The 18,842-nt window shown below is 31.9% G+C and overlaps 1 protein-coding gene across 1 annotated transcript in view; it reads right to left on the bottom strand.

The window, feature by feature from the left end:
• The window catches only part of LOC107438740 (uncharacterized), a 147,220-nt gene that overhangs the window by 11,804 nt on the left and 116,574 nt on the right, over positions 1-18,842 (bottom strand). Inside the window, exons 3-4 of the mRNA XM_016051091.4 lie at positions 7,049-7,101; positions 757-3,816 (exon numbers count right to left, since the gene is read on the bottom strand). Coding sequence (XP_015906577.1) covers positions 757-3,816; positions 7,049-7,101 — 3,113 coding nt within the window. The remainder of the gene's footprint in view (positions 1-756; positions 3,817-7,048; positions 7,102-18,842) is intronic.

Below are 18,842 nucleotides of genomic sequence, written 5' to 3'. Positions count from 1 at the left end.
ACGTTAAGATAATATTTAATTTAAAAAAAAGATAAACTCGCTTGGCTTAATTACTGTATGTATTTCGAACTCTTTTGGCTGTAACCCATATAATTTCTTCTTCTATTTGCAAGGCCCCCATTTCTATCTTTTTATTTATTAAAGATTCAATAGGAAAAAGTATATAGTTTTACTGCATCTGATTTTATACAGTTCGTTTGTCGGTGTCATTCTTAAAGACTTTTATTTTGCAATACAAAATGAAATTTGTGGAAAATCCCTAATAATTCAGAGCTTTCTTTAAAAAAAATTCAAAAACTGTTTTGAAATTTGCTAAAATTTTTTCAAGATATTTTTGGAAATATTTTTCTCTCAAGCACAAATTCCCAAATTTTATGAGCCCAGATAATGCAGAGTTGAGGTAACTTTTTGAATATTAATAAATTAAATTACAAATGTTTTTTATTTTTACAAAAACTGAGGCGTTTCTTCATATTGACGTTTGATTACTATTCAGAAACAGCATATAAGGCACTGATTAATCTGGGCTAGGCTAAACATGACCTAACATTTATGAATGACTGTTGCAAACACACAGAAGTTATGAAAACAGCAAATTATTTGCAAAAAAAAGCATCATTTCATGTGACGACAGAGCCTTCAAAGAACATCTAAGTTATAGTGACAAAAAAAATTGTTACAAGGCAAATTTTATTGAATAAAAAAGAAAAACACATACACATAACTATAAAGGTTAACTAATACGTAAGAACTCACATTTGCTTGTTTGGCTTTCCTAAGGAGGGCTGCCCGGAACATTTGTTCCACCAGGTCCGATTTTCTTTTTGAAGGAGATCGCCGACTACCAGGAACATCCGAGAATGAAGATGATGGGTCCATCATTAGTTCCTCACGGCTGTCTTCTTGCTCCAGATCATCACCTGGCTCACTAGACTCGTTTTCAAATGTGGACATAGGAGCCGGGGAAGGCGGGGCTGAGAAATTGGACGGCTTTTGATCGCCATTTAGGTAATAGGGACCGAATAAATCACCAAGTCCACGATAATGACTGTTTTTACAACACAGGGAACACAACCAGCTTCTATCTTTTGTAATAGTGTCATAGATGTGTGGTAAACCTGGTCCTGTATTCATACTCAGGTTTTGACGAATGACACCACCAAACTGCAGTTGCTGTTTCTGCGGCCAGTATTTTGATTCAGTATTTTCGTCTCTTGGAGGATTATTCACGACAGAGACTACTAAAGGTTTGTTCCTTACACCCACAATGTGAACATAGGGACCGTTGATAATACGTCTCTTTATTATTGGGGGTGGAGGACCTTCAGGACCGAAAAATACTTCTTTCTTTCTTCTACGTCTGGGTTGACGCTCTTCACCGGGTGGTTTAGGTTTGTTTTTGCTACCAAAAGGTCTTCCGCGTTTTTTCTTCATTGGCGTTGGCACCATTTGACCAAGTACAGGGTCATAATATTGAGACTGTGAAGATTGCATATTACCATCATCTTGTAACTTTACTGTACTTCCATCTTTGTTCACTGTGAAAAGTAAAGGGCCACGAGCCCGATCTTCAGAAGGAACATCACTTTGATAATTTGGCGGGGGTTGAGACTGGGCGAGGCTATTATTCATAGATGAATTTTCCATAGCATGGGAATCCATCATAGGTGGTTTGATTACGGACATACTGTCTTTAGTACTATAATTCGTGCCCATACTAGGATTTGGAGGACCCATATGGTATCCGTGAGATGCCCATGGGTCTTTTTCAGGAGCAGGACCTCCAATATCTGCCATACCATTAGTAGGATGATTTCGCATGGATAACATTGCATCGGTAGAATACATATCCATAGGCATATCACCGTTATTTGCTGGGTAAGCATTAATGCCCCCACGTCTACGACTACCTCTACGACCTCGCCCGCCACCCCTTGAAATTCTTGGTCTATGAACTATTTCAGAATTGTACATATCCCATTCTGGCACTATCCCATCTTGATCATAAATTTTTCTTTTCCTTCCTCTTTTAGATGGTTTTGGCATAGGGACATAATCGTCAGGATATGGTTTATTTTGTGGCATACCCATGAAACCATCCTCGAGTGAACCCATTTTCCCCCATCTGTTTGTTGGGCTATAATATCGAGGAGGGCGAGGAGTATATCCACCATCTGAAGGATACATTTCATCACAATTTTCCGGTTTACCGTTTGTGATTTCGAATTCCGGTAAGGTGGAATTCCTTCGATCTTCAGGCATTGGGATCGGTTTGCGTGGTAAGTCCATCGAACTATCCATTAAAGGATCACATTGTAAATCATGACCGAAAACACGTCTTCGACCACGAGGAGATTTAGGAGACTTTCGTCTCAAATCAACTGTGCCATCTGGCTCAGGTATGGGAGGAACTCCCGCACCTAAATGTTGCAAGAAATCTTGCGTATCTTTATTTTCAGAATCACTGGAAACTGGGCCGCCTAGTTCATCTCTCATTCCCGTGCTTTCTGGTTGATGGTTTCCATTCGTTAATCGGACATCTGTTACTCCAAAAGGTTCGAAATCTGGTCGTCTTGGTGGTGGCACCGAAGGTTGGGTAGGTGGTTGACTTTCGGGAGCTGCTGGACCTACAATAGGGTTATTAACTACATGGGGATTGACTTCGCCGTTAACATGGCTCACATGATTAGAAGAGTCCGCACTTGCAGTGGTAGTACGTGAGTCACTTCTAGGAGAATTGCTAGACGTGGAATCAGGAGCAGAAGAAAACGTGGAACTTGTCGGGGTGGACATTGCCGTTCTTGGAGGGGTGCACAACCTATTCTGGTCAAGATTATAATACGTCGGATATGGAGAGCCAGGATCACTTCCTGCTAACTGCTCAACTGAGAAGTATGACGCAGGTCGTCCACCTACAGGTGCATTAGCGGCACCTGCAGAGGCCTGGTTAGCCGCCATCTCATAGTTCGCTCTTGTAATAGGCGATTCGACTGTTTCAGAGTCCAACATAACCATTTTTTGTAAGGATTGTAAAGGATCTGAGTTCGTTGGGCCCTGTCCACCTGAAGGGCTATTGCACATGGGTTGCCGGCTCCCAGCACTCGGAGGAGCCGGCGTCGTTGTCCCAGACGGTGGTGATGGTGTAGTCTTGTGTGATGGTGGAGGATGTGGTGTCATAGATGGCGGCGGATGATGAGGCTGTTGAGGAGAGGGAGCAGATGGAGGAGGACTAAATGGCTGTCCTCCTCCAACAGGTGACCGAGAATGAGCTGGCAATGGTGAAGGTGTTGTCCTTGGTGAATGGAGTACACCAGGGCTAGGAATCTGTGACTGAGACCAAGAGTGCGGAGAATGTCCAGCTGCAGCTGACACAATTGGAATTTGGCGATAATGTGGAGGTGGCCCAGGGGTTGCTCCACCCATTCCTGCATGCGGTGGTGAGTGCATGCTAGGAGGGGGCATCATTGGTCGTGGTGATGGTTGGCTGTACTGCATTAGGTCAGTACTGCTGTTACTGTTATTGTCACCACCCCATGCTGCTTTCATTTGTTGCATGGCCCTTGCACTACTGCTACTGTACATAGAGGGCCTGCCTCCATATAAGTCCGGACTTAGTGAAGCATAGTGAGAAGAGGGCGCTGAGCCGTATGGGCCCAGTTGATGACTAGAACCATAAGCAGCTGCTAGACTGCCATGCATTTGATGGCCTCCATGAGCTCCGTATTGGTGTGCATGAGCTGGAGGAGATACTGGATGAGGCCTATATGGTGATGGTGGTTGATAGGAAGGATAACTGTTTGTTTGGCAGTGTGAAGCCTGAAATAATGTAAATGTATTTTTTAAAAATGAGTTTTATTTTTACACAAAAAATTTTAGTAATGAAGTTTTGTTTCATCTCAAAGTTTATTCTAGATAACATTTATGTAAAACATTCCAATCGAACTTTTAGTTTGATGGTAAATTGAATAACTTCTAAAAGAAGTAAATTACTTTCAAATGAAGCATTTAAAAAAAAGATGCGCTATATTTCTTGATTAAAGGGTAAAAACAAATTCTAATGACACATTTAGTACGTTGACAGATAATTAAACAAATGCGTACTCGGAAATATTCTTGTAAAATTTTTAGAGCACTGTGATTATTCAGCTCGCATTCCATTAATTTTTGACACAAATGTGCTTTAAACAGGACTTCTAAAACTTAATATTAAGTGTTATAATCTTTTTATACGTTGTTTATATTACGCTATAGTTCCTGCAATAAGATTTCTTTATTAAGGAACGTTTCATATATTTTTTCGGAGATTAAAGCGACCGAAATTTTACTCAATTAACTCAATTTACTCAATTAAGGAACTATTTTGAGCTTTGGAGAAAACAAAAAGTTCAATATTGATTGGAAAGAGCATAAACAAACTCTGATGAAACATCCTATAAGTTTCAGATACCTTACGCATTAATAAGCACAGTAATCGGTTAAAAGGACGATGAACGTTCAGAATGAAAAAAATACTTCAAAAATCTATTATTTGGTTTATGAGATATTAACGGTTTACTAAGTAATCTGCAACAAACCTTGATAAAATCGGAGTTTTCCTCATAGAGTTAAAAGAGTACACATTTGAAAAGATTTATACATCAATACCTAGATTCTCGTTGACAAAGTTGCTTTTTCCTCGTAATGGAATTTTTCAATGTTGTCACAACTTCAAAAAGTTCCTAGCGTATCAGTATTTGTTTTATTATTAAGAAATTTTTTCCAGATACTCTTTGATGTACAGCGCACAAAAAAAAAAAAAAAAAAAAAAAAAAAAAAAAAAAAAAAAAAAAAAAAAAAAAAANAAAAAAAAACAATAGATCACTCTGAATAAATTTTTGTCTAGACGCTTTAAAACTCAATCTAACTGGTTCGAAGGGGTGACCTCAAGTATGCTAATTAATAAGTGCAGACGATACTTTTAGACGATAATATTAGATGATACTTTTAGACGATACTAAACATACTTTTTTTTCTACGGATTAGGATTTCTGACCTCCAAAGTATAGGGGATAGCCGCAATCTGGGAAATATGGTCCCAATGGTTCGGTCAGAAGGGCGCTCCAAAGTGTCGACCCCTTTATGTTAATTTTACTTTTTGTGCATTTCGCCATATCTCGAGAAATTTTAAAGTGTATTGAAAAATTTTTGCAAACAATTATAAAATTCATTTAACCAAAGATAATTCCAAACAAAAAATTTTTTTTACCAAGCATTTATTTTTTTCTTTAATAAATAATAAAAAAATAATATATCTTTACTAAAACTTATATTTTGTCAGGAATTATCTTTGGATTAACGAATTTTATAATTGTGTGCAATATAAAATAATTTCTATAATAATTCCTGAGAAATTAAATGTCAAAAAAGTCAGATATTTAAAATTCAATTTCTATTCAACCGATTTTGCTCAAATTTTGTATTTTCCTATGTGAAATTATGCTTTTAAAAATGATGCAAAATATTCTATACCTTACAATTTAAAATTATTTTTGCCCATTATTAAATAAAATAATAAAAAGTAATAAATATTTACCAAAACTTATATTTTGCCAGGAATTACCTTTGGATAAACGAATTTTATAATTGTGTGCAAAATGTTTTCAATTCGCTTAAAAAGTTCTGGAGATATAGCGAAATACACACAAAGTATACTCAAAAATTAACATTAAGGAGTTCAAACTTTAAAGTGGTCTACTGACCAAATTATCGGGACTATATTTCCCAGATTGCGGTTACTTTTCGTAACTTTTTGGAGGTCTGAAATCCTTGTCTGTCGAAAAAAAAAGAAAAGAAAAAAAAGTTATGTTTGTTCAGAGAAAGTGAGTTTTTGTGTCTGATTTCGTAACTTAAAATATCGTCAGCACTAATTAATTAGCATATTTGAGGTCAAACCTTCGAGCTATTAGGATTGAGTCCTAAAACTAGAAGTTCCGATCATTAGGTACAAATTTATCCAGGGTGGTCCGTTTTTTTGTTCATTGTTCCTTGTTTAGTTTCTTGATAGACCATTTAATTAATTTATTTTTATTAATTGAACAAAATATAATTTATTAATTATTTTTACTAGTTGAACGAAGAAATGTTTGGTGACAAAATAAAATTTTTACCTCTAAGTACGTTATAATGATTATCATAATTTCTTATATATTTTAAATATCTATAAACAAAGTATTTGGGTAAAAATTTAATTAAAAATTGAGATTCTTTCGCAACTACTATTTATTCTAACAAGGAATATTTTAATTATCAACAATTAAAAACAATACTTTCAGCTGTAACTATATAACTAATTAATATTTTATTCTAAAACTTTGATCTCAAATTTCTATTAATGTTACATAATATTCTGTTAAAATCTGAAAATGATCGGAAAAAAAGTTGCACTATTTTTCTTTTAACCTCCATTGTTCTCACCAAAAAAATATTGTGCGCGCCACTAACTTGTATCTTTTATAATTAAAAACTTCTAAATATTTCCAATAAATTATAAATTTAACATTAAATTTTAATCGAGTTATTAATTTCTTAGTTCTAACTAAAATGCTATCTTTTAAATAGATTTTCGAGTTATGAATTCCATTTTTATATTTATAATAACTTAAAATTACAAAATAAAGAGTAGCGAGATTAAAACCGAAATTAAAGATAAATCCCAGAAAAAAGCAGTTATCTATGCTTAAATTTTTAATAGCTTGCTGTTTAAAAATGCGGCGATTTATTTCCGTTTTACAGTATTTAAAATATGTATCTAACTTATTATTGATACAATTTTTTAATTAAAAAAAAAAAAATGCTATGTCACAGTGAAGAAAAGCAATTGGAAAAATGGGACTTTTTCCTTTTTGTCACTAGTAATAAATACATAATTTATTCGAAATGTGTTACTTTTAAGACTCATTATTAGAGTTTTCTTAATAACATGATTTATCCTCATTCAAAAATATTTTGAGGGAAAATATTATTTTTTTTTTCCTTCAAAAATTGAGTTATAAATAAGAATTTAAATTACCATTTGATTTTCATAAGGACGTTCAGAATAATTCATCGCAGAGCCCATGGTACCTGAAAATAAATATTATTTTAAGCAATTTGAATATTTTTATGCATTTTAAAAATCAATAATTTTTAAATTTGAAATAAAAATGTATTGATATATAAACAAGAAGAAACTTTCACAAATTTGCGACAGATGGCAGCATCATTTCCTTTTTGAAGTTCTGGAGAAATTAAATAAGCAAAAATTCCCTTTTATCCTACATTTGCTAAATTTAACGCGATATTCGAACTCGGAAACACTTAAAAAGAGAAAAAGTGATTTATGTTATGCAAATAGTTATTTTTGTTGCTAGTTTCACTCATTCTAGTTTCAGCAAGTAAGTACTAGAGAAAAAAAAAAATAAATAAAACGTAGACAGTTGTTTGGTGACCTTTGGAATATTTATCTGCAAATTTTAAATATGAAGACCAAAGATGCTAATATTTTGGAATTTTTTCATAAATGTTGTATTTAGTAAATGGAAAAATAATTTTACGGAAATATTACGTCATTATCAAAATAATAATTTTTTTTAAATATTTTAGTAATTAATAATAATAATTAATTAAATATAAATTTTTTTTCATGATTTTACTGAATTTTAAATTAGAGAAAAAACTGATTACAAGATATGGCAACGATTTAACATATAAATTAATCATCCATTCAAATAAAAGTATAGATGCATTAATTTTTAATGATAATAACGTCATGATAAAATAAAATAATGACATTTTTTCCGATTAGAGATAAAATTGCGGCTCTAACCGGAAATTTTTAATGAAAAAAAAAAAAAAAAAAAAAGGAAGGAAAAAAGTGGTTTTAAGTGCATTTATTTTTTTTAGACTACCATATGTTCGAAGAGAATGCCGAATGCAGCATGTGCGTCAGAATTCGATAGTGAGATTTCCCTACGCGCTTGGTATAAATACAGTGAAAACTGTTTTACAGATTACTAAATTCTCAATGTTTTGTCCGGGGCCTTAAAATCATTTTGGGGAAAATGGGCATATCGGAATTTATGCAGTTCATATTTTTGTTACATGTGATTGATTATAAATGTAAAGAATAGATGAAAAAATATAATAATAAGTGAATATATTATTTTTCATCGTTTTTAAATATCGAACATTTTATATAATAAATGATTTTTTTAAAAAAAAGAAGCATAAATTGATCTCGATCGTAAAGATGCTATAAGTAAAAAGTTAAGAAAACAATTTATTTTATAACCTGATTGTTTGAAATTAAGTTTAAAAACAATGGGAGTTAGATGAATAACGATTGAGATAAAAAAATATAATTATTAGAAAAATCCCCATATAAATACTTTCTTTCGTGTGACAAAATAGAAGTAACCAAGAAAAGATTTATTTTACATTGTATGGGGAAAATGAATTATAATTGTAATACGTAATTATAATTAATTTCCATTTGCCATTCGATGTAATACAGAATGAATTATCATTTTTTTTATTGTTATTACATACGTGAACTTATTATGAACAGAAACTAGTGAAGTTAAAAAAGAATCACGATAAGAAGGAAAAATTATTCAAAAAACAGCTTAATTTCTTGCAACATTTTTTAAATTTAACTTTACAATTCATTGGTTTGAGGTAATAATAAGCAATATTTGAAAATTCTACAAAAGAGTGATTGTGATAAAAATCACCACGACTCTCATATAGACAATAATGTGTTTATGTGTATTAAGCTGTTATCTAGTTTAAAATACGGAAACTTGCAAAATATCTAACAGGAAACAATGCTAAAGAATAGTTACTTCTAAAAATGTCCTTTTTTGGAAAAAGTGTGCTTGATTCTTATAGTTCCTTAAATATTTAAATTTAAAGAATAACTAACTGGTCATAAAACTGGTTTTAAAACTAAAATACGTAATTAATCAATACTCAGACACTTAAAACTATGCTGTTTTTTTTTGCAAATTATTCGCCACCATTATAAGATGTATTCAAAACAATATATTAAAAATGACTTAAAGAATTAAGAAAAGGGTTTAGCATTGAAGGTCATGAATACCAAATAATCGATACCAGGAGAATTTTCAGCGGATTTCCTCCACTTTATTTACAGACGACAAAAATGTTTTTGAATTTAATTTAACAAATCGGTATGCATTTCTTTTTCTGAAACATAAAACCGAGAAAGTACCATCGAACCCTTTCCCTCGAATATCCACAAAGTATCCTGCAATAACCATACTTCTCTCGTTCTATTCTCAATTCTCTTTTTTTTCTTCTTCTTTTTTTCTCGAAGAAAGAGGAACTCTCTGCAGTTAAGGTACTGCAGATATTGCTTTCAGTAAAATTCCAGGAGGGAGGCTTCGACATCTTGGTTGGTCGTTTTCCTTCGGCCATCTTGGTTCGATGGAAAAGGCAGTCAGACGACAACTAGATTCTGCTCTCAAAGGACAAGAATAAGAAGGGGAAAAAAAGAAGGAAAAAAAAAGAGAAGATGACGATAAAAAAAAGGAAAAAAAGAAGGTATTAGCCTCAGAGGATGGCAAGCAGCAGAAGACGACACCCGTGAGTCCCCTAGTGTAATAGAAAGCCTTCTCATCCCCCCATCCCCCGTAGATATCCAAGTGGGTCAGAGCAGCAAAAGATTCTTGCCCAAAGGCGCACGTGCTTCGAGATCCTCGGGAGGTAGCAACAACTCGGACGGTCGTCATGGCAACGCTTGTGTTTGTGCCTCCCTTCACCATCCATCCGTTGGCTTCTTCTTGTTGTTGTTCTGCAGGTCGTCGTCGACGATATGAAGGAAGCAGGACGGCGGAACTCTTCAAGGATTGAGCTCAGCAGGGAAAGACTACATATTTCAGGATTCGGTGGTGCACCTCTATTTTAAGGAATGCTGACGCAGGTGCTTCAAGGTAAAACGCAGAGGGAGAGCTAATGGAAAATGACAGCCAGGATACAACATATTATCATTATCACCTACACAAATGTGGAACTCATTTTCTTTTATATTTTTTCCCTTTGTGATAGTGACAGCTGATTAGTAAAATAAAATAATTCAATTTCCCTAGGCAGATTTATTTTATCAGTTTAAGATGAGTAAGGAAGTTAAACAATAAAACTCAGAATTCTTAGCATAGAGCATTTCTTATTTCATGATATCATTATTTTTTTCAATAATGGCAATTAATATTGACGCAAATGAAAAGAAAAATTAAAAACATTTTTCATTTTTAATCATAGTTTTTCATTAAACTCAAATAGTTTTAATGACTAAGTAGTTTAAAAACACTAGATAGATCATTTGAGGAATATTTACTCTTAGATAACATACTTATAATCAGAAATTGAGAGGGGGAAAAAATCGGACCTTTGTAAGATGCAATCAAAAAGACCTTTCCCAACGGAAAACTAGGTAATTTTTAAAGCACTGGCTGCTAAACTGTAATCAATATCAATTGTATTTGTCAACAAAAAAATATGTGATACAAAATGCGATAATTTCATAATGTGATTCTAAAAGTAAAACAAAAAATTAATAAATGTGAAAATTTATCTAACTTCAAAATTCTAGAATAAATGAACCAGAATCAATCAATTTTTATTTCAAGTACAGGAAAATTTCAAAACCTAAATGTATTCAAGTAACAGGGAGGACTATTAATTAAATAAATGATAGCAGAACAAATAAATGCCATTAATTTATTTTAAATGAATACTGAGATTAAAATGTCCAACTTACTAATTTAATAAATTCAGCTACTTAACTTAAATATTCACGTTTTATCCATTTGTACATTTTAACATTTTATCCAATCCCTTCAGATCCATCATTAGCAAACGATTGAAGTGCCTCAAACATCAACGGCAAACGATTGATATTAAAAGATGTATAATTCAAAATGGGTGTTTAAACTATTATTTTATATGGATACCTTAAATCTTAATGACATATTAGAGAATAAAATACGCAATTTGTGGATGGTCCCTCGTTCTCCACCCACGAGAAGGAAGTGGAGAGCTGATGGAAAAGACGGGTATGGCGGGGGTAGAGAGAGGAAAGGAGACAGCAAAATCGCCCGCTAACTGAGGAGAGAGGAAGGGATGGAGAGAGGGACCAGAATCTTAGAGTGGGAAAAGCCTTTTCCGCTACAGTCCGTCGGTCCGTTCCTCGCTGAAGCAGGTATTGTAGCTGCATGCGGGAAATGTATGGATGGATGGAAGCTTCGAGTACATGGATGCATGCATTCATGTTAAGGCCCACACATAGCCTACAAAATACATCCATACATGACATGCCGGCGATCGATGGGTACTGAATGGTTAGAGCGAGAGAACGGATGTGTGTGCCTGCCTACCCCGAAATGATGATGATGATGTTATTAGGGGTAGTGTGAGATTAGGCCTCGGTATACTAGTTCGGCAGGGCCCATTAGGTTAGCTCTTCGACACACGCCATTCGTTTTAATCTTTTTGTTCTCTCCTGCAATCGTGCACCACCATCCCAAACAGCGTAATTTTAGTGCAGAACAAGATATCCAGACACGCTCATTCAGAAAAGGGTACACAGAAGGGGTGGAACACTGCATGGAAAAGTGTACAGGATGAGAAATGGATTTTTCCTAGAATATTTTTAACACGAGGGAAGAAATGGGACAGAAAACGACGGAAATTCTGATGCGAAGGACTTCAACCATCGTATCTGTAAACATTAAAAAATAAAGACAAACGAAATCGATAAAGCGTGAAGCGATTGATTTTTAAAAAAAAGTTTTAACAGACTTAGGCTCAAATGAATCACACAATTCACGCACAAGCTTAATGTCTATTTAAAATTCGAAAAGATACTTTTTAATTTTATCTTCTGAAATTATACAATACCGATAAGAATTTTAAAAAAAATTAGACTAATGTCAAAAATAATTTTCACAATAAAAGTTGGAAAAAAGCCTCAGAAAATACAATAGGAGTAACTAGATTATATGTTATATTCCTAAATGTGTAAAACTAAATGCTTTATCTCTTGTGGTGTAAAACTATGTGTTTATTTAAGTTATATAAATAAAAGAGCCTCACCTATAGTTCGGTTAATGTTATGCTTGAACAAGCAAAGTTTAGTTAATTAGTAATGTATCAAATGCTTTGCACAAATTTACGAGACACATGCTAGTTACCTCGTGATTTTAATGGTTGAAACTAAAAATAATAAATGAGGCATGTTGAATCAAAGATTTAAAACTGCAACTAATTATACTGAAGGAAAGGGACCTGAGTACGGACCTAAAGTTGGTAAATCCATCAACTATATTAATGGAGATGGAGTTCATCTTCTATATTTCTAAATGAACAGTAAAGGCAATGAATAATACCAGCTTAAGAGTGTTAAAGAAGTGCTCATAATGCTGTGTCAAACACGCTTTAATACAGACAAAAGCAATCGAAAACATGTTCAGAATATTAATTCGTAAAGCGAGATTTGCAATCTGAGTTAATAATATAAACAAACAGAATAGTAATTTATTACGACAACACGAACATAAAACAACACATTTTGCATGCACACTAATAATATATAATCCAGCACTCTTTAAAGAAATTAAACATATAAATAAAAATAAAGAATCATATAAAAGATACATACTAAATAAATAGTAATAAAACATTAAGTTTTATTAAAATTAAATTAAAGTAATGTATCCGAAATGATTTCTGATATGAAGGGAAGAAAGAATTAAAATAATAATAATTTGTTTCCTTCTAGAACAAGTAATGCAAAACGAAAAGAAAGTGAATGGAATGAAAATATAAATAAAGAGCTAGAGAGCGGACAGAGATGGGGAGGAGGGACCGAGGGAGAATAAATGATGTAAGTAGCAGTTAAGAGAGGAGGGGGGAAGGAGTTAAATCGCGACGTAAAAATGGCCTTTAATCCTTCCGCAAAGCAAATGTCACTAAAAAATTCACAGACTGTTGAAAAGAAAGTGCATTTGAAAGTTAGTTCCGAATCCGATGCGAATAAATGTTTATCTATTCCAGTAAAGTTAGGGAAAATAAAGGTTTGAATAAAAAATGTGATTAAATGGGATAGATTGGATAGGATAACTGAATTAAATGCCTTTTAAAGAACGTCTACTTTTTTTAAATTTTTTTTTGTTTGCTAAAAGCTTCTAGAAGAGTTAAGTACATATTTTATATTGATTATTAAATGGCGAAAAATAATTCTTATGGGGAAATAGCGTAGGTTGAAAAAAAAATAGTATAAATTTTATGTACACGTTTGGGGTTTTTAAAAACGTGCTAACCAATGGCTATTAACACAATTTTTCTATTCATAAGATCAACGTTTTAAAGAGTTTTAAATTTTTTTCTGCAGTTTAATTTTAAAACGACAATTTTTTTAAATTCTAGATTAGTTTATATTTAAATGGATTTTAGATAAGCTTTTAATTCTTTTTCTAGATAATAAAATATGTATTGTATTAAAATTTTAAGTATTGTATGTTTTGTATATGTATTGTATTGTATTAAATGTTTAAATGAACATATTGAGTTTTTTCAAAATTTTATACAAACTCCGTACGACTGATTCACATTCATTTTAGAAGACTTATAAATTGTTATTTAATTTAGGTTTTTTAACTAAATTTGTGCTTATTAAAAAAAAGCTTGTATCAGTATAAGAGAATCAATAGTTTTTTTTAAAAGTTTTATTAGTTTGGGGGTTTTATAAAACAACACAATTAATATACAAATAAATACCATATGGTCTGACTCTTATATTTTTTACTTTTTAAGCACATTCTTCTTAGAACCTTAATATTAATATACTTAAGAGTTTGGCTTTACATTGCATAAATTTTTAGGTATTGGATATTTCCATTTGTGCCTTTGGTTCCTGCATACTATTTGATACCATTCAATACTTAAGCATTTTAAGTTTAAAATTAACATTTCATTGATACACCATTTCATCTACTATCAATTATTCTAAATTAATAAAATGAGAATTAGTGAAAATAGCATTAACTAACATATTAGTATTTATGCCTTTATAACAGAGTTCTTTATGTGAGTCCGGACGCCTGATCCGGTTCTTTATCCGGACCCCTGATTTTTCTGTGACTTCAACTTATTTTTAATTAAATTTTCGATCTCATTCCAGAAAAGAGTTGTATTATGATCAAGAAATGTTACTTTTAAATTATATTCTTCTATTTTATACTTAATATTAAAGCAAAAGACATTTTCGTTAAAATTGCATTTTGTGTTATAACATAACAGTTGAAAAAATAGTACATTATACGTTACTATTAAAATTACGGTGTATCAAAAGAGCAAAACCTTACAGTAAATAGTGCTGACACCCTGAGTGCTAGTACTTTTTGCCCTTATTAGATACGAAATTGTTTGCAGTGTAATCTGATACATAATTATGCATTGCCATTTATCACTATGAAGTAACAATCCACACGTTTACGTACGCATGTTTTCTATCAATTCCATAGCGCAGAACATACTTAAGTGAACCTTGCGGGATGCTACATGAATGAGAAAAATCTCTCTATTAAACATTGAATTTTAAAATGTAGTAATAATATTTTAATTTTAAAACAAAATATAATATTTTTTAAAACCACGTTTTTGTAGTGGAGAATAATAATTAAAAAATAAAAATTTGAAAAACGAAAAACTTGGGGTGCATGAAATACATAACAGTAATGTCATATTAGTATGTGTATGCGTGCTGATGAGAATATGTGTATTATGTATATCTGTAATTGTATCTGAATGTGGACGTGTATGTGGAATATGTTTGTGTATATGCATGTGTATGTGTATGTGCATGAGTAAGAAAATGTGTATGTTTATATGTATTGTTATGTATTTCATGCTCCCCACGTTTTTCGTTTTTCAAATTTTAATTTTTTTAATTATTATTCTCCACTACAAAAACGTGGTTCTTAAAAGTATTATTTTTTACTTTGATTTTTTGTGTACTTATTTCCAAAATCTCAATTTTTTCACTCAGTGTACACAAAACTTTTCAACTGACATGTGACACTAATTTGAAATAATCGAATCGACAACAAAAGNTGGTTCTTAAAAATATTATTTTTTACTTTGATTTTTTTTTGTACTTATTTCCAAAATCTCAATTTTTTCACTCAGTGTACACAAAACTTTTCAACTGACATGTGATACTAATTTGAAATAATCGAATCGACATTAAAAGACAATCGCGAAAATACTAATTTTTCTTTAATTTAAATTTATTTTACTTTCCATGTCTTCTTTCTCTTCATTTTCACGCATTGGCATCCAATTCTAAACTATGTGCCAAATTTGAAGTCTGTAGCTGGTCGGGAAGTTAGTTTAAAATCGATTACAAAATTCCACCCGAATAGACATACACGAAGGTAATATAAATGTGGTAAAAATGCTTTAACTATATTGATCAATTATAAAATAATTGATATTTGTTTTTGGGAATAACCTAAAAATTGCGTTTTATTTTAATTCGAATGTTTTAAAAAAAATTGACGTATAAAATTCGAAAGATAAAAAAAGGAAATGGTTTAAAATAGCTTATTCCAGAGTTACGTATCAATACCGAGCATATACATACATACATACAAAACATCGACAAGGAGGAAATTGCTATTTATTAGAATAAAAATTAATTTGCGATCTGTAGAACGGAAAACTAAACTATAAACTAATTAAATATATAAACTTATTACACAAGAAATTAATCAAATGGCACCAATTTTGTAATTTATTCCTAATTTCAGCAAAGAATAGATGTTTCAACAAACTTCAAATATTTTCAGAAGGAAAGAGAAAATCTAAATCTAATTATGATGCTCATTTTTGCTTTGCAGTAAGCAAGAAAATATTACATAATCCTTTAATTAGTTAATATTCTTAATTGTTTGCTTCAAACAAAAACTAATGCAAGGGTAATATGATTTATTCAGAAAAATTAATTGCAAAGCTGTTTTTTTTCTCGACAGAATCAACACATTTCAGAATTTTGTCTGATGTTATTGATTAAAAATTTATTAGCTGCATAAAAGGAGATTGGATTAATGTAAATAATAAAAGAAAAGTGCTATTTTGCCTCCAATTAGAAAGTAGAAATTCTGTACAATTTTGTCATCGTAACGTGGTAAATAGTTTGAAGTGAAGCATCGAAATTTTATTAAAAAGGGGAGAGAGAAAAAAAAACTTAAATATTATTTGGACAAAATTATCATTTTCGGGTTCTTTGAGGTACCACTTTCACTTAAAACAAAAAGGGACAAAAACACACCGTGTTTAGTAAGCAACTTAAATAATTAAGTATAAATTGCTCTTTTTTTCACTTTCGGGAGTTAATTTCCGATCTCTATATTTATAAAATTGCTACAGTTATTCAACCAATAACAAAAGTAAGTAAAATATTAAATTTAATTTATCTACATTAATTCTAACTTTTGCTGATAAAAATGAAATAGTTCGAAGAAAAATGATTTTCGAAGAATGTAAAAGATTCTAGAACAAGCATATACTTATTAGCATCCTGCACTTTAGGATATTTCCTCCATATAATTTACTTTCCGTATAATTTGCTGTGTATTCTTTGTCATCAGTCTGAGGTTTATAGTTTAACAAAATATTAAGGTTTTAAAGAATTCAGGTAACATGAATTGAATAGCGTAAGTGCATCTTGAGATTACATTCAAAGCATTAAACATAGAAATACTTAAAATACAGATAAAAAATGGAAAGTGGTGAAAATATGTGAAAGTAAGCTATTAAATGCATTTTAAAATTTACTAGCCCACATTAAATTAATCGGCGATTACTAATTTTAAAAAGGTTTGATATGGTTCTATATTTTTCAATTCGCCGTTTTAATCTTTTAAAGATTGGTTGCTATAGTTAAAATACTATAGTTAAAAAAAAATTTTTTTTTCGTTTTTTTTCTTTCCAAATGGCAGTCACTGAACTTTATTCTTCGCCTTAGAAGATGCCGGAATTGTTACTCAAATCACGTTACCCAGTGGGCATCTGTGAATCAAAGTCACGGAGGCGAGCAACATTACCCACGCCACACTGCCACAAACCCGTTCATAGGGTGGGCCACATTTACACATCACACGCAACAGAGGACAACACAAAGAGAGAAACATCCATGCCCAGAGCGGGATTCGAACCCGCAGTCTGGCGCTCTAACGGCTAGGCCACCTGGTCGGCTCTATAGTTCAAATGGTAGCATTAATATTGCTATCGTTGAAAAAGTAAATACTGTGAATGCAGTTTTAATTACAGTCTTATAAATAATTAAAAAAAAACAAGAATTTAACTATCCATTAAGTTAAAAGGATATATAGATATATGTATGTTCAAATTTTCTCCAGTTGTAAGATGGTGCTAACTTGGACTGCATTATTTTACTTCTTAAAGTTGATTGGATTAAATTATAGCTCAACTAGAACACCTAATTAAGGTTGAGCACATTTGAAAAAAATTAATTAAGGAACAAATAATATGGTTGAATATTTAGAGGCTGTGATAATCTTTTTATCTGTTGAGAGTGTGCCTAAACATTTACAGTAATGTGTTTCTCAGGGTTAACTGACTTCCGTGCAAGCCATATAGCTAAGTAAGAAATGAAAATGTGTTCATAAGTTATGTACTTTAATAATATTTATGATAACTTTGAAAATTGCAGAAACAAATTTTCTAAAACAAAGCGAAAGCAAGACTCAACCAGAAATCCAGTTCAAAATGAAGAACTCAAATATTTCTACTGCAGTGACACTCCTTTAAAAACATTTATACATTTTATTGAGACAGTCACACTATTTTATTTATTATTATAATTTTTTTTTATAATCACAGGAGAGCTAAATGTGCAATATTGATGTTATGATATAGACTACTAATTTTAGAACCCATGTTATTATTTAAAAAGAAACGAGCTTTTCTGAGTATGGAAATAGCATGTAGTAAGTTCCTTAAGAGAAGGTTGGCTGGTTGGAAAGAACGAAGGCGATTGACCACACCCTCTAAGGGTGCGATAAAAGCAAGGGCGTACCTCCTAAGACACGGCAAAGGGGCATCGGATTTATAAGAAACGAGTGCCCACCCGCTAGTCCCTCAGTCATTAAGAATTCCGGTCAAAAGGGCGGAACGTGTACGTGCCTCAAAATGGACAGGTGGCGCTCACATTGCCCAAGCAAGATTCATCTTCGGTTCACTTTCAAGCATTTTTTTTTATACCCTTTCTCTATTATCTGCAACTGGTTCCTTTTTAGTACCACGCAGACCAGAATCTTATGCTGGTATGCTGTAAAAAAAAAGCTTTTAATTTGATAACTATGACAGATTGCTCTTTGAAATGTTGAAGATGAATGTAGAAAAATCATTTGGGGCAAGGGTAGCCAACTATTTGTAAACCATGCACCAAGTTTTTGACAAACGAGTTCAGATGCGTTATTGTCTGTACGTTTGTACATTGTGTGTAGGTATATATATATATATATATATATAAGTTCAAAATGCAGAGGAAACACGGAAGAAATTACAGAACAATGAAAAAAGGGGGAGAAAGAAAAATAATAAGAAACTGGAAAAAAAAAATAAAAATCCTAAAATAAAAGATATAATCGTTTTAACAGCTCACACGATTATACCGTAAAAAGGAGTAATTCTAATATTCTATCAATATAAAGTAAAAAGGAGTAATTCTAATATTGTATCAATATAAAGTAAAAAAGAGTAATTCTAATATTCTATCA

Source organism: Parasteatoda tepidariorum, chromosome 1, assembly GCF_043381705.1.
Source record: "Parasteatoda tepidariorum isolate YZ-2023 chromosome 1, CAS_Ptep_4.0, whole genome shotgun sequence".
Classification (NCBI taxonomy): Eukaryota; Metazoa; Arthropoda; class Arachnida; order Araneae; family Theridiidae; genus Parasteatoda; species Parasteatoda tepidariorum.
This window is presented reverse-complemented; position numbering and strand designations above follow the sequence as displayed.